Below are 14,388 nucleotides of genomic sequence, written 5' to 3' on the forward strand. Positions count from 1 at the left end.
TGGTTTGCCACTTTGTAAGGTGGGATGCTGAACTAGATGGACCCTCACAGGTCTGATCCACCAAGGCTCTTCAGAAGTTCGTGGCCTTTCTGCCCTGTTGTGGGACCTCCAGAGGAACTGGTTGGCCACTGTGTAGGACAGGATGCTGGACTAGATGGACCACTGGTGTGATCCAGCAGGGCTCTTCTGATGTTCTTATGAAGGCCTCAGTCTCTGTGCCCTGTTGTTGGCCCTCCAGAGGAACTGGTTGGCTTCTGTGTGAGACATGAGGCTGGACTAGATGAATCCTCACTGGTCTGATCCAGCAAGGCTCTTCAGAAGTTCTTATGAAGGCCTCGGCCTCTGTGCCCTGTTGTTGGCCCTCCAGAGGAACTGGTTGGCTTCTGTGTGAGACATGAGGCTGGACTAGATGAATCCTCACTGGTCTGATCCAGCAAGGCTCTTCAGAAGTTCTTATGAAGGCCTCGGCCTCTGTGCCCTGTTGTTGGCCCTTCAGAGGAACTGGTTGGCCACTGTGTGAGACATGAGGCTGGACTAGATGAATCCTCACTGGTCTGATCCAGCAAGGCTCTTCAGAAGTTCTTATGAAGGCCTCTGCCTCTGTGCCCTGTTGTTGGTCCTCCGGAGGAACTGGACATCCACTGTGTGAGACAGGATGCTTGACTAGATGGACCACTGGTCTGATCCAACAGGGCTTTTCTGTGGATGTTCTGTTGAACAAGACACCTTTTAATCTGAACAGCCAATCAGAATCCCTGCAAGTCATATCTGTCCCTGCCTGTTTTCTAAAAACCCTTGGCAGGCACCAGGAAACGTATGGGCGGGGAGGGTCTCCATGTTGGAGATCCTGTAAGACGTTTTCTGGCTGTTTGTGTCCTGTTGCAGCTTCTGGATATGAAGATATTTGTCGACACCGATTCCGACATCCGTTTGGTTCGGCGCCTCCGTAGGGACATCAGCGAGCGCGGCCGGGAGATCGAAGGTGTCATCAAGCAGTACAACAAGTTTGTGAAGCCGGCCTTCGATCAGTACATCCAGCCCACCATGCGCCTGGCTGACATCGTCGTCCCGCGCGGTAGGTGCCAGGTTCGAGACCCGACCTGTTCGACAGCTGCCTGCTCAGGCTGGAAATCTCCGGCAAGTAACTTGCCAGGAGCACGGCTCTTAAAGGAATCGCTCGTCGCGTTGGACCAAGGTGCTGGCGGATGGTTTCAATTTAATTTAAATGACATTTTTTTCAATTTATAACCCGCCCTATCCAGCAAGCGGGCTCTGGGCAGTTGGCAACGTTACGACACCTTACAAAACATCAAACAAACCACATCCAAACTAGCTAATCTCATAATTACAGAATGAACAATAAAAAAAAACCTTGATCCACATCATTGGCAACAAGTCATAGACCACATATAAACTGGTAGCATTCAGCATAACGAGCATAAGGCTCGTTCCTTGTCCTGACCTGGGTGTCCCAGGCTAAACTCATCTCATCAGGTCTCAGAAGCTAAGCAGGGACAGTCCTGGTCAGTACTTGGATGGGAGGCCACCAAGGAAGTCCAGGCTTGCTTCGCAGAGGCAGGCAAGGACAAACCACCTCTGTTCCTTGTCCTGACCTGGGTGTCCCAGGCTAAACTCATCTCATCAGGTCTCAGAAGCTAAGCAGGGACAGTCCTGGTCAGTACTTGGATGGGAGGCCACCAAGGAAGTCCAGGCTTGCTTCGCAGAGGCAGGCAAGGACAAACCACCTCTGTTCCTTGTCCTGACCTGGGTGTCCCAGGCTAAACTCATCTCATCAGGTCTCAGAAGCTAAGCAGGGACAGTCCTGGTCAGTACTTGGATGGGAGGCCACCAAGGAAGTCCAGGCTTGCTTCGCAGAGGCAGGCAAGGACAAACCACCTCTGTTCCTTGTCCTGACCTGGGTGTCCCAGGCTAAACTCATCTCATCAGGTCTCAGAAGCTAAGCAGGGACAGTCCTGGTCAGTACTTGGATGGGAGGCCACCAACCAAGAAAGTCCAGGACAACTTGTTGTGCAGAGGCAGTCAATAGCAAACAACCTCTGTCCACCTGCCCTGACCTGGATGTCTTGGGCTGGCCTGATCTCATCACATCTCACGAGCTAAGCAGGGTTGACCCTGGTTAGTACTTGGACCACCAAGGTTACTACGCAGAGGCAGGCAAGGGTAAAAACCACCTGTTTGTCTCTTGCCTTCAAACGCCTATGGGATCGACAGAAGTCAATGGCAGCTTGGAGGCACTTTCCACCAAGGTTTGCACCGTTAATCTAAAAATTTCCTGCTAAACGGAGGACAGTGTTGGTTAGTTCCATATGGGAGACGTTGATGGAAACGTCAGGAGTGTGTCCTGCATAATGGGCTGAAGTTCAACAGATAAAGACACACACACACACACACACCCAGTTTGGCATAGTGGTTAAGTGCGCAGACTCTTATCTGGAAGAACTGGGTTTGGTTCCCCACGCCTCCACTAGCACCTGCTGGAATGGCCTTGGGTCAGCCATAACTCTCGTAGGAGTTGTTCTTGAAAGGGCAGCTGCTGTAAGAGCTCTCTCAGCCCCACCTACCTCACAGGCAACGTTCCCTCTAAGCTGCAGAGTCTTATGAGCAAGAATCCTACTTCGTGAGCTACTGGCATTAAAGTTGTGAGTTACTGCATAAATTATTGTGACCTGGGGCCATTTTTCCTGAGCTAAGACAAAAATGTGTGAGCTAGAGGCTAAAAATCTGTGAGCTAGCTCACGCTAACTCACCTTAGAGGGAACACTGCTCACAGGGTGTCTGTTGTGTGCATGGGTGGGGGGGGGGAAGGTAAAGGAGATTGTGACCACTCTGAGACTCTGAGATTCAGAGTATAGGGCGGGATATAAATCCAGTTGCTCAAATGCTTTTTAAATTATTAAATGTGTATATAAAGAACAGTTGCGGACAGAGAGCGCACATGCCCGCCAAGTTAAACAACATTAAACTCGGCGGCATGCATAAAAGATGAGTGACATCATTAATTCGTTTAAGCAACACCGGTCCCCAAAGAAATGCTTGTAGAGCAAAGGAAAAGGATCAAAAGACATTGTATCAAGCAAACAGCATTCGATCGTCCCGGTGAGGGGGGGGGGGGCAATAGTGTCTACTGGCCAAACATGCAAAGGGGGGGGGGTCTCTTTCCAGACCATCTGTCAGCTTCTCTGAATGGGTTTCCCCACCACCACCCCTCAGAAATTCAACAGGTGCAGCATTGCCGTTGAATGGAAGTACAGAAAAAGGAGTGTGAGAGAGCCAGTGGTCGTCCTTCACATGTGACTCAGTGATGTTATCAGTGCAGGAGGGGGGGGGGGTTGCCAGAAAGTTAGCCTCACCCAGGGGGTCAGACAGTAAGCCCTGCCTCCTTGGAAACGTCTTTGTGTCGTTAAAGGACAAAAAGGAAAGAAAAAAAACCCTGCAGTTGTCAATGCTTGTAACTTGAGGCATGAGCGGTTTTTGTTACCGCCTAAGAGCTGGATTCGAGTGCAGCAGCCTCTTAGAAACCAACTTTATTTTTGGGGGGCGTAAACTTTCCAGAATCAGAGCTCCCTTCATCAGATGTTGCGTGTATGTGTGTGGGGCAACCTCATCAGGTTTTCAAGGCAGGAGACCAACAGGTGGTTTGCCGTTGCCTGCCTCGGCATAGCAACCTTAGACTTCCAGAGAGCCAGTTTGGTGTAGTGGTGAAGTGTGCCGACTCTTATCTGGGAGAACTGGGTTTGATTCCCCACTCCTCCACTTGCACCTGCTGGAATGGCCTTGGGTCAGCCATAGCTCTGGCAGAGGTTGTCCTTGAAAGGGCAGCTGCTGTGAGAGCCCTCTCAGCCCCACCCACCTCACAGGGTTTCTGTTGTGGGGGAGGAAGGGAAAGGAGATTGTAGGCCGCTCTCTGTCCTTGAAAGGGCAGCTGCTGGGAGAGCCCTCTCCAGCCCCACCCACCTCACAGGGTGTCTGTTGTGGGGGAGGAAGGGAAAGGAGATTGTAGGCCACTCTCTGTCCTTGAAAGGGCAGCTGCTGGGAGAGCCCTCTCAGCCCCACCCAACTCACAGGGTGTCTGTTGTGGGGGAGGAAGGGAAAGGAGATTGTAGGCCGCTCTCTGTCCTTGAAAGGGCAGCTGCTGTGAGAGCCCTCTCCAGCCCCACCTACCTCACAGGGTGTCTGTTGTAGGGGAGGAAGGGAAAGGAGATTGTAGGCCGCTCTCTGTCCTTGAAAGGGCAGCTGCTGGGAGAGCCCTCTCCAGCCCCACCCACCTCACAGAGTGTCTGTTGTGGGGGAGGAAGGGAAAGGAGATTGTAGGCCATTCTGTGTCCTTGAAAGGGCAGCTTCCAGGAGAGCTCTCTCAGCCCCACCTACCTCACAGGGTGTCTGTTGTGGGGGAGGAAGGTGAAGGAGATTCAGAATATAGGGTGGGATATAAATCCAATATCATCATCATAATCATCTTCTTCATCATCTTCTTCTCCTCCTCCTCCTTTTCCTCCTCCTCTTACTCCTCCTTTTCCTCCTCCTCCTCCTCCTCCTCCTTTCCCGTCTCCTCCTCCTTCTCCTCCTTCTCCTCCTTTTCCGTCTCCTTCTCCTCCTCCTCTTTCTCCTCCTTTTCCTCCTTTCTCCTCCTCTTCCTCCTCCTCCGCCTCCTCAGTGGTCTCCCATCCAAATACTAATCAGGCCCAACCCTGCTTGGCTTCCAAAATATGATAAGATCAGGCTAGCCTGGGCTTTCTAGATCAGGGGCATTCCAGTGGTGCTTCCGGTCTCAGAGGCTGGCAGGGCGCACCCCAAATGGCTCTCTGGGTCCCTGTTAATTTTGCTCCATTCCAAAGAAGAAAGGTTTCCACCCGCATCCATGGAAATCCTGAGGCAATGGCAAACTGGAGCAGGCATCACCAGGGATGTATGTGGGGTGGGGGGGGAGTAGTTATGATTTTTCTGCGTTATGCAAGGGGTTGGACTAGATGACCCTGGAGGATCCCTTCCACCTCTTTGATTCTGTGAACACTTTTGAAACTGCAGAAGCAATAAAAACCAATAGAGTCATGCCTTAACTTGCAAATGCTGGGGAAGGATCTGGGCCCTGCATATTCATTCTGCTGCTTTGTATTCATTCTGCTGTCGGTGGGGCGAGGCCATGGCCCAGTGGTAGAGCATCTGCTTGGGACATCGAAGGTACCAGGTTCAATCCCTGGCATAAGTTACCTGGCCTCAGATATCGGGTTCAGTCCCTGGCATTCCCAGTTAAAAGACCCATTGGGTTATGGGCCCAGAGTGAATATACAAGATCTGGTAACAAGGTGATGCAAAAGAACCTCTACCCAAAACCCTGGAGAGCTGCTTGTACCCATTTCTGCTTGTATCTGATGAAGGGAGATTTCACTCTCGAAAGCGCATTCCCGGGAAATGTTGTGGGTCTTTAAGGTCCAGCTGGACACGAATCTGGCTCTTCTACCTGCAGACCAGCATGGGTACCCACCAGAAACACACGCATGTGTATGTCTACTACTACTAGCAGGAAAAAGGCATCAATTCTTCCATTTTCTCTTCCCCTCTCGCTGTCAGACCCAGAGCCAAGGAAAAGACAGTTGAAGTTCAAGATCTTTATTCCAGCTTCTTGGGCATACAAACGTGTTGTCGGAACTGACCTCTCTGTCAGTTCCCCCAACTTATAAACGTTTGCCTTGATTCAAGCCAAAGTGCGCCAAGCAAAAGCGGGGGTTTTGTGTGGGGTTTTTGCAAAGCTATCATCACTGCAGGTGCTCGCTATCAGTCCATGGTTTGCATCTCCTCCAGCTTGTGCCCTTGGTGACCTAGCAACTAGCCAATTCCCAGACATGCCATCCTCCCTCCAGATAAGCAACAAGTTACAGTTATATCAAAGGCATAACAAGTGCAGCATAGCATTTTGCAGCACAGCCTAGCATTGTACAATTGAATACACATGACAAGAGGAACAAGATGGAGTGACTCTTGACACTCACTCTCCTTTTTGCTGCAGGTAGTGGAAATACCGTCGCTATTGACTTGATCGTCCAGCATGTGCACAGCCAACTAGAAGAGGTGAGAGCGCCACTGGGGGTGGGGCCACCGTGCCTGGGAGACCACTTCGGTTGGGGCAGGGCGGGAGAGCTGAATTGCAAAAAGGAGCCTGACTTTTGTGCCTGGGGTGCGCTGAGCCTCATGAAACCCCTTTGCCTCCTTCCTGGGAGAGTGACTCTAGTTCCAGGACTTTTTTTGAGCAGGAATGCACAGGAACACAGTCCCGGCTGGCTTGGTGTCAGAGGGTGTGGCCTAATATGCAAATGAGTTCCTGCTGGGCTTTTTCTACAAAAAAAGCTCTGCGTGAAATAATGGTTTATGTCAGGGGTGTGGCCTATTATACAAATTAGTCTCTGCTGGGCTTTTTCTAACAAAAAAAGCTCTGTATGAAAAATGATGTCAGGGGCGTGGCCTAATATGCAAATAAGTTCCTGCTGGGCTTTTTCTACCAAAAAAAAAGCATCCTGTCTAGTTCCATTCATTGCTCTCCTGTGAGAAAGAAGCCAGCCTGCGTAGTGGGTAGAAAGTCAGCACCTGCGAGTACCACATTCAGGTCCCCAGCCTGCCAGGGAAGCTTGTTGGGTGACCTTGGGACTCTCAGCCCTGCCTACCTCACAGGGTTGTCGTGAGGATAAAGTGGAGGAAAGGAGAATGACGTTAGCCGCTTTGGTTCCCCATTAAGGAGAAAGGCAGGGTATAAATGGAGGCTAAGTCTACCAATGGCTCCTAGGCATGGACTGACATACCTGACTTGGCATGGAACCTCCAGAGCCAGGAGACAACATCAGGGAAGGACCCTGGCCCTCTATGCCTTGTTGCTGGCCCTTCGCAGGAACTGGTTGGCCACTTTGTGAGATGGAAGGCTGGACTAGATGGACCCTCATTGGTCTGATCCAGCAGGGCTCTTCTGATGTTCTTATGAAGGCCTCAACCTTTGTTCCCTGTTGTTGGCTCTTCAGAAGAACTGGCTCTCCATTGTGGTAGACAGGAGGCTGGACTAGATGGACCCTCACTGGTCTGCTCAAAAAGGGCTCTTCAGATGTTCTTATGAAGGCCTCGGCCTCTCTGCCCTGTTGTGGACCCTCCAGAGGAACTGGTTGGCCACTGTGTGAGACAGAATGCAAGACTAGGTGGTCCCTCTCTGGTCTGATCCAGCAGGGCTCTTCTGATGTTCTTATGAAGGCCTCAGCCTTTGTTCCCTGTTGTTGGCTCTTCAGAAGAACTGGCTCTCCACTGTGGGAGACAGGAGGCTGGACTAGATGGACCCTCACTGGTCTGATCAAAAAGGGCTCTTCAGATGTTCTTGTGAAGGCCTTGGCCTCTCTGCCCTGTTGTTGGCCCTCCAGAGGAACTGGCTGGCTGCTGTGTGAGACAGGATGCTGTACTGGATGGGATAGATGGTCTGATCCAAAAGGGCTTTTATCATGATCTTAAAGGGAACAGGGCACCCTGGGAGACCAAAGAAAACTATCCCTAATTGTTTTAGGTCCCTTCTGCAGCTAGTGTGGTGCATTCACAAGGTTCTGAGTTCAGGTCACTGCTCAGCTGCAAAGTTCTCCTGTGGTATGGGCATTAATGCTAAACTGATGTTGGGTCTTCTGCTTCTGCTTTGGTTTTGGTAAGATTGCCTCACCCCTCTCCCAGTTCCCAAACTTATTAGTCCTTGAGATCTTGCCAGATAATGTCTTAAGAAAAGAGAAATGCTTGAGAGAAGGGAGGGGCCGTGGCTCAGTGGTAGAGCATCTTCTTGGTATGCCAAAAGTCCCAGGTTCAATTCCCAACATCTCCAGTTAAAACAACCAGACAGTGAAGTGGAAGACCTCTGCCTGAGACCCTGGAGAGCCACTGCCAATTGAAGTAGACCAGGGGTGGCCATACATTGGCTCTTTCACACGTTGCCTGACTCTCAAAGCCCCCACTGCCCTGTTGGCTGGCTTGGAGAAGGCATTTGTCTCTTTAAATCACTTCTCCAAGCCAAGCCAGCCAGCAGCTTGGAGAATGCAGTTAAAGTTACTTTCTTTCCACTCCTTCCTTCCTTCCTTCCTTCCTTCCTTCCTTCCTTCCTTCCTTCCTTCCTTCCTTCCTTCCTTCCTTCCTTCCTTCCTTCCTTCCTTCCTTCTTTCCTTCCTTCCTTCCTTCCTTCCTTCCTTCCTTCCTTCCTTCCTTCCTTCCTTCCTTCCTTCCTTCCTTCCTTCCTTCCTTCCTTCCTTCCTTCCTTCTTTCCTTCCCTCCCTCCCTCCCTCCCTTCCTGTTTGGTGTAGCAGTTAAGTGCACGGACTCTTATCTGGGAAAACTGGGTTTGATTCCCCACTCCTGCACTTGCACCGGCTGGAATGGCCTTGGTTCAGCCATAGTTCTTGTAGGAGTTGTCCTTGAAAGGGCAGCTGCTGTAAGAACTCTCTCAGCCCCACCTATTTCATAAGGTGTCTGTTGTGGGGTGGGGAAGGTAAAGGAGATTGTGACCGCTCTGAGACTCTGAGATTCAGAGTATAAAAAGGTAAAGGTAGTCCTCTGTGCAAGCACCAGTCGTTTTCGACTCTGGGGTGACGTTGCTTTCACAACGTTTTCACGGCAAACTTTTTGCGGGGTGGTTTGCCATTGCCTTCCCCAGTCACCTACACTTTCCCCCCCAGCAAGCTTGGGACTCATTTGACCGACCTTGGAAGGATGGAAGGCTGAGTCAACCTGGAGCTGGCTACCTGAACCAGCTTCCACTGGGATCAAACCTAGGTCGTGAGCAGAGGGCTCCAACTGCAGTAACTGCAGATTTACCACTCTGCGCCACAGGGTATAGGGAGGCATGTACATCCAATATCATCATCTTCTCCTTCCTTCCTTCCCTCCCTCCCATCTTGTGGCTCTCAAACATCTGACATTTACTCTTTGTGGCTCTTACATTAAGCAAATTTGGCCATCCCTGGACGATGCTGACCTTAATTAACCAAGGGTCTGCTTCAGTGTTTAAAAAGGTCAAGGTAGTCCCCTGCGCAAGCACCAGTCGTTTCTGACTCTGGGGTGACGTTGCATCACAACGTTTTCACGGCAGACTTTTTACAGGGTGGTTTGCCCTTGCCTTCCCCAGTCATCTACACTTTCCCCCGAGCAAGCTGGGGACTCATTTTACCGACCTCGAAAGGATGGAAGGCTGAGTCAACCTTGAGCCGGTGACCTGAACCCAGCTTCCAGCAGAATGGAACTCAGGTCGTGAGCAGAGAGCTCGGATTGCAGTACTGCAGCTTTGCCGCTCTGCGCTACGGGGCTCTTTCAGTGTTAGGCAGCTTCATATTTCAAAGTGTAGCCTTGTGGTAGTTCTCAAAGCATACTGTGGTCCTGAAGAACTGTAGAAGACTCGAAAGGTGGAGTTTATAGCTCGTGGCGCATGATGCAGGGCCAGATCACACACTGCGAATAAGCTCCCCTCCAAAAAATTTTTGTTTCCATTTAAAAAAAAAAAAAACAAAACAGACATGCAAGGCCCTGATTCATCTTGGGACCACAATGTAGTGGTACAGGGGTTAACCACTTCTGTTCCTGATCTGAAATGTAATTGTGGCCTTTTCTGCATTCTCATTTCCCGTGTTTCTCTCTTTTTTGTGTGTGTTCTCTTCTGCACATGTTTTATGAACATATGAAGCTGCCTTCTACTGAATCAAACCCTCGGTCCATCAAAGTCAGTATTGTCTACTCAGACTGGCAGCGGCTCCCCAGGGTTTCAAGCTGCGGTTTTTCACGCCTACTTGCCTGGACCCTTTTTAGTTGGAGATGCGGGGATTGAACCTGGGACCTTCTGCTTACCTAGCAGATGCTCTACCCCCTGAGCCACCGTCCCTCCCCTGCTCTCCAGGGTCTCAAGCTGCGGTTTTTCACGCCTACTTGCCTGGACCCTTTTTAGTTGGAGATGCCGGGGATTGAACCTGGGACCTTCTGCTTACCTAGCAGATGCTCTACCCCTGAGCCACCGTCCCTCCCCTGCTCTCCAGGGTCTCAAGCTGAGGTTTTTCACACCCACTTGCCTGGACTCTTTTTAGTTGAGATGCCGGGGATTGAACCTGGGACCTTCTGCTTACCAAGCAGATGCTCTACCACTGAGCCACCGTCCCTCCCCTGCCCTCCAGGGTCTCAAGCTGAGGTTTTTCACACCTACTTGCCTGGACTCTTTTAGTTGGAGATGCCGGGATTGAACCTGGGACCTTCTGCTTACCAAGCAGATGCTCTACCACTGAGCCACCGTCCCTCCCCTGCCCTCCAGGGTCTCAAGCTGCGGTTTTTCACGCTACTTGCTTGGACTCTTTTTAGTTGGAGATGCTGGGGATTGAACCTGGGACCTTCTGGTTACCAAGCAGATGCTCTACCACTGAGCCACCATCCCTCCCCTGCTCTCAGGGTCTCAAGCTGAGGTTTTTCACGCCTACTTGCCTGGACCCTTTTTAGTTGGAGATACTGGGGATTGAACCTGGGACCTTCTGCTTATCAAGCAGATGCTCTGCCACTGAGCCACCGTCTTTCCCCTGCTCTCCAGGGTCTCAAGCTGCGGTTTTTCACGCCTACTTGCTTGGACTCTTTTTAGTTGGAGATGCCGGGGATTGAACCTGGACCTTCTGGTTACCTAGCAGATGCTCTACCACTGAGCACCATCCCTCCCTGCTCTCCAGGGTCTCAAGCTGAGGTTTTTCACGCCTACTTGCCTGGACCCTTTTTAGTTGGAGATGCCGGGATTGAACCTGGACCTTCTGCTTATCAAGCAGATGCTCTACCACTGAGCCACCTTCCCTCCCCTGCTCTCCAGGGTCTCAAGCTGAGGTTATCACACCAATTTGCTTGGACCCCTTTTAGTTGGAGATGCCGGGGATTGAAACCTGGGACCTTCTGGTTACCTAGCAGATGCTCTACCACTGAGCCACCGTCCCTCCCCTGCTCTCCAGGGTCTCAAGCTGAGGTTTTTTCACGCCTACTTGCCTGGACCCCTTTTTAGTTGGAGATGCCGGGGATTGAACCTGGGACCTTCTGCTTATCAAGCAGATGCTCTACCACTGAGCCACCATCTCTCCCCTGCTCTCCAGGGTCTCAAGCTGAGGTTTTTCACGCCTACTTGCCTGGACCCATTTTAGTTGGAGATGCGGGGATTGAACCTGGGACCTTCTGCTTATCAAGCAGATGCTCTACCACTGAGCCACCGTCTCTCCCCTGCTCTCTAGGGTCTCAACTGCGTTTTTTTCACGCCTACTTGCTTGGACTCTTTTTAGTTGGAGATGCCGGGATTGAACCTGGAACCTTCCTGCTTACCAAACAGGTCCTCTACCACTGAGCCATCATCCCTCTAGTCCTCCCTCTAGTGGCTGCTTTGATATTACACTGTCCATGTCTTATATTCGGGGTGGGAATTCTAGCAGGAGCTCCTTTGCATATTAGGCACACACCCCTGATGTAGCCAATCCTTCAAGAGCTTAAAAAAAGAGCTTTGTAATCTCCAGGAGGATTGGCTACATCACGGGTGTGTGGCCTAATATGCAAAGGAGCTCCTGCTAGAATTCCACCCCTGCTGATATTAAAAAGCGCAATTCAAATCGGTTGGAGAAATGCCGGACATAAACCAGTGGGATATAAGATTGATTACTAGAGGTGCAAACATGGTGCAGAAACAGGGGAGGGGGGAACTCTGGAGAAACAGGAACTTACAAGGGAGGAAAAAGGAGAATGCCGAAAAGCTCAATATAACTTCAAGTCTGAAAAGGTACTTGCGTGCAGTGTTCCCTCTAAGCCGAGCTAGAGTGAGCTACCTCACAGATTTTTTTAGCCTCTGGCTCATGCATTTTTGTCTCAGCTCAAGAAAAACGGCCCCCAGAGCAAACTAAGTAGAATTTTTGCTCACCAGACTCCACAGCTTAGAGGAAACATTGCTTGTACGCTACACGCACAAAACTTAGAAGCAGTGGAAGAAAAGGTGCTAGCTCCATCCACTGGCTATGAATCCAGGGGGAAAAATATCCTGTTGTTTTTTTTTCCTCCCCCCCACCCCCACGTTTGCCTCTTGCTGCCTGCTGGTGTTGCCTCCTTTTTAATGCTGGCTGCACGGTGTCTTCGTGTTGCCGCGGCAGCGTGAACTCAGTGTCAGGTAAGGCCTAACTCTCTCCTCTCTCTGAGACATCCAAGGCATTTGGAACAACCGGGGCTGCTGTTGCAGGGAAGAAAACTATGGGGTGCAGCAGGGGTTATTTTGTAGAAAAATAGGTAGTGGAGCTCGTTAGCACAGCCAAAAGCAACCTGACACAAGAAAGGAGAGCCCCGGGCGAGCGAAGCCTGCTTGGGCTAGCTGGAGATCCAGCAGGGGCAGGGAACGTTGGCTCTCCAGATGTTTTTTGCCTACAACTCCCATCAGCCCAGCGACTGGCCATGCTGGCTGGGGCTGATGGGAGTCGTAGGCAAAAAACATCTGGAGAGCCAACGTTCCTTACTCCTGAGCTAGCCAAGCAGGCCATGCTCACCAGGGGGTCTCTTTGGCCGCCCCTCCCCCCCCACAGTCAAAAGGCCAGCAAGCCACCCCACCTGCTGCCCAAAAATCACATGTGGAGAAAGGGCGGTGTGGGCTTCTCCAGGGGTTAATGAGGGCTGCTGGGGGTGTGGCAAAAGCTCCTGGTGGGCTGGCTGGCTGCCCGATCTCCTAATCCAGGGATTGTTATGCAGCTGCACGTACTATTCAATGACAAGGAAGGCGGGGGAACCCTCAGTAAGGTTCAGGAGCTGCGCTTCTGTGAGCTCCTGAATTCAAGGCCTGGGGTGCAATAATCAGCAGGGAGTTAGGGACCCATCGGGCAAAAGGAAAGAGACAAGCAATTCCACCCCCCCCCCCTCTGCTTATTGTGACTAAGAGCCAGATACTCAGGTAGTAACCAAAAGAAAGAAAATAATTCAAAGTGTACACAAATACAAAAAGGGGATCTCTTTGGCTGTCATTTGGGGCTGTAATTGAACAGTCACCGAGTGACCCCAAACTATCAAAAGGTCAGCAGTATTTATACCCTATTGACACTACAGACTATATAGGAGGATGCAGAGGTAGAATCTAACAGTCTTAACGGTCAGGAAGTACTTCCTAAGGTTGAGCCGGAAACTCTTGATTTAATTTCAACCCATTAGGGCCAGAACCAAGGGGTTGAAATTAAATCAAAAGAGTTTCCGGCTCAACATTAGGAAGAACTTCCTGACCGTTAGAGCGGTTCCTCAGTGGAACAGGTTTCCTCGGGAGGTGGTGGGCTCTCCTTCCTTGGGGGGTTTTAAACAGAGGCTAGATGGCCCTCTGACAGTGATGAGGATCCTGTGAATTTAGGGGGAGGTCTTTGTGAGTTTCCTGCATTGTGCAGGGGGTTGGACTAGATCACCCTGGAGGTCCCTTCCAACACTAAGATTCTATGAATTCTAGCAGGAGCTCCTTTGCGTATTAGGCGACACACCCCTGATGTAGCCAATCCTCCAAGAGCTTACAAAAAAGAGCCTTGTAAGCTCCAGGAGGATTGGCTACATCGGGGCGGGGGGGGAGTGGCCTAATATGCAAAGGCGCTTCTGCTAGAATTCCATCCCTGGTTAGATGTCAAATGACAAAACAACAGAAGCAGATAAAAACCAGACCCCTCACCTTTTAACAGCATCGACAGGGCCCCCCCCTAACAACGCACAAGGTCAGAAGGTCCCGGTCAGACTTATCGCAAGGTATAACTGTTGTGTCTTGGGAATGGTGCATGGTATCTCCTGGAATGCAGGGTGGAATTCTAGCAGGAGCTCCTTTGCATATTAGGCCACCCCCCCCAATGTAGCCAATCCGCCAAGAGCTTACAAAAAAGAGCCTTAGAACAAAGCAGTAGGCAAGTGGCACCTTTAAGACCAACAGTTTTATTCAGAATGTAAGCTTTTGTATGCTCTAAGCAGACTTCATCAGATGCTTACGTTCTGAATAAAACTTAGTTGGTCTTAAAGGTGCCACTTGTCTACTGCTGTGTTGTGTTGCTTCAGACCAACACGGCTGCCCGCTTGGATCAATCCAAAAAGAGCCCTGTAAACTCCAGGAGGATTGGCTACATCAGGGGGGTGTGGCCTAATATGCAAAGGCGCTTCTGCTAGAATTCCACCCCTGGGCCACGCCTCTCTGATGTAGCCAATCCTGGAGCTTGCAGGGCTTTTAGTACAGGGCCTGCTGAAAGCTCCAGGAGGATTGGCTACATCAGGGGGGGTGTGGCCTAATATGCAAAGGCGCTTCTGCTAGAATTCCACCCCTGGGCCACGCCTCTCTGATGTAGCCAATCCTGGAGCTTGCAGGGCTTTTAGTACAGG

The 14,388-nt window shown here is 50.9% G+C and overlaps 2 protein-coding genes and 1 non-coding gene across 4 annotated transcripts in view; 2 read left to right on the forward strand and 1 right to left on the reverse strand.

Moving 5' to 3' along the window:
* Positions 1–14,388, forward strand: part of DNAJC5 (DnaJ heat shock protein family (Hsp40) member C5) — a 188,003-nt gene that overhangs the window by 49,218 nt on the left and 124,397 nt on the right. The window lies entirely within an intron of this gene.
* The window catches only part of LOC132590764 (uridine-cytidine kinase-like 1), a 40,899-nt gene that overhangs the window by 1,110 nt on the left and 25,401 nt on the right, over positions 1–14,388 (forward strand). Inside the window, exons 2-4 of the mRNA XM_060263691.1 lie at positions 803–1,075; positions 6,026–6,087; positions 12,162–12,178. Of these exons, the coding sequence (XP_060119674.1) occupies positions 803–1,075; positions 6,026–6,087; positions 12,162–12,178 (352 nt within the window). The remainder of the gene's footprint in view (positions 1–802; positions 1,076–6,025; positions 6,088–12,161; positions 12,179–14,388) is intronic.
* On the reverse strand, positions 11,040–11,112 carry TRNAI-GAU (transfer RNA isoleucine (anticodon GAU)). Its single transcript has one exon. It is a non-coding gene; the product is annotated as a tRNA-Ile (tRNA).

The sequence above is a fragment of the Heteronotia binoei genome, chromosome 2, assembly GCF_032191835.1.
Source record: "Heteronotia binoei isolate CCM8104 ecotype False Entrance Well chromosome 2, APGP_CSIRO_Hbin_v1, whole genome shotgun sequence".
Classification (NCBI taxonomy): domain Eukaryota; kingdom Metazoa; phylum Chordata; class Lepidosauria; order Squamata; family Gekkonidae; genus Heteronotia; species Heteronotia binoei.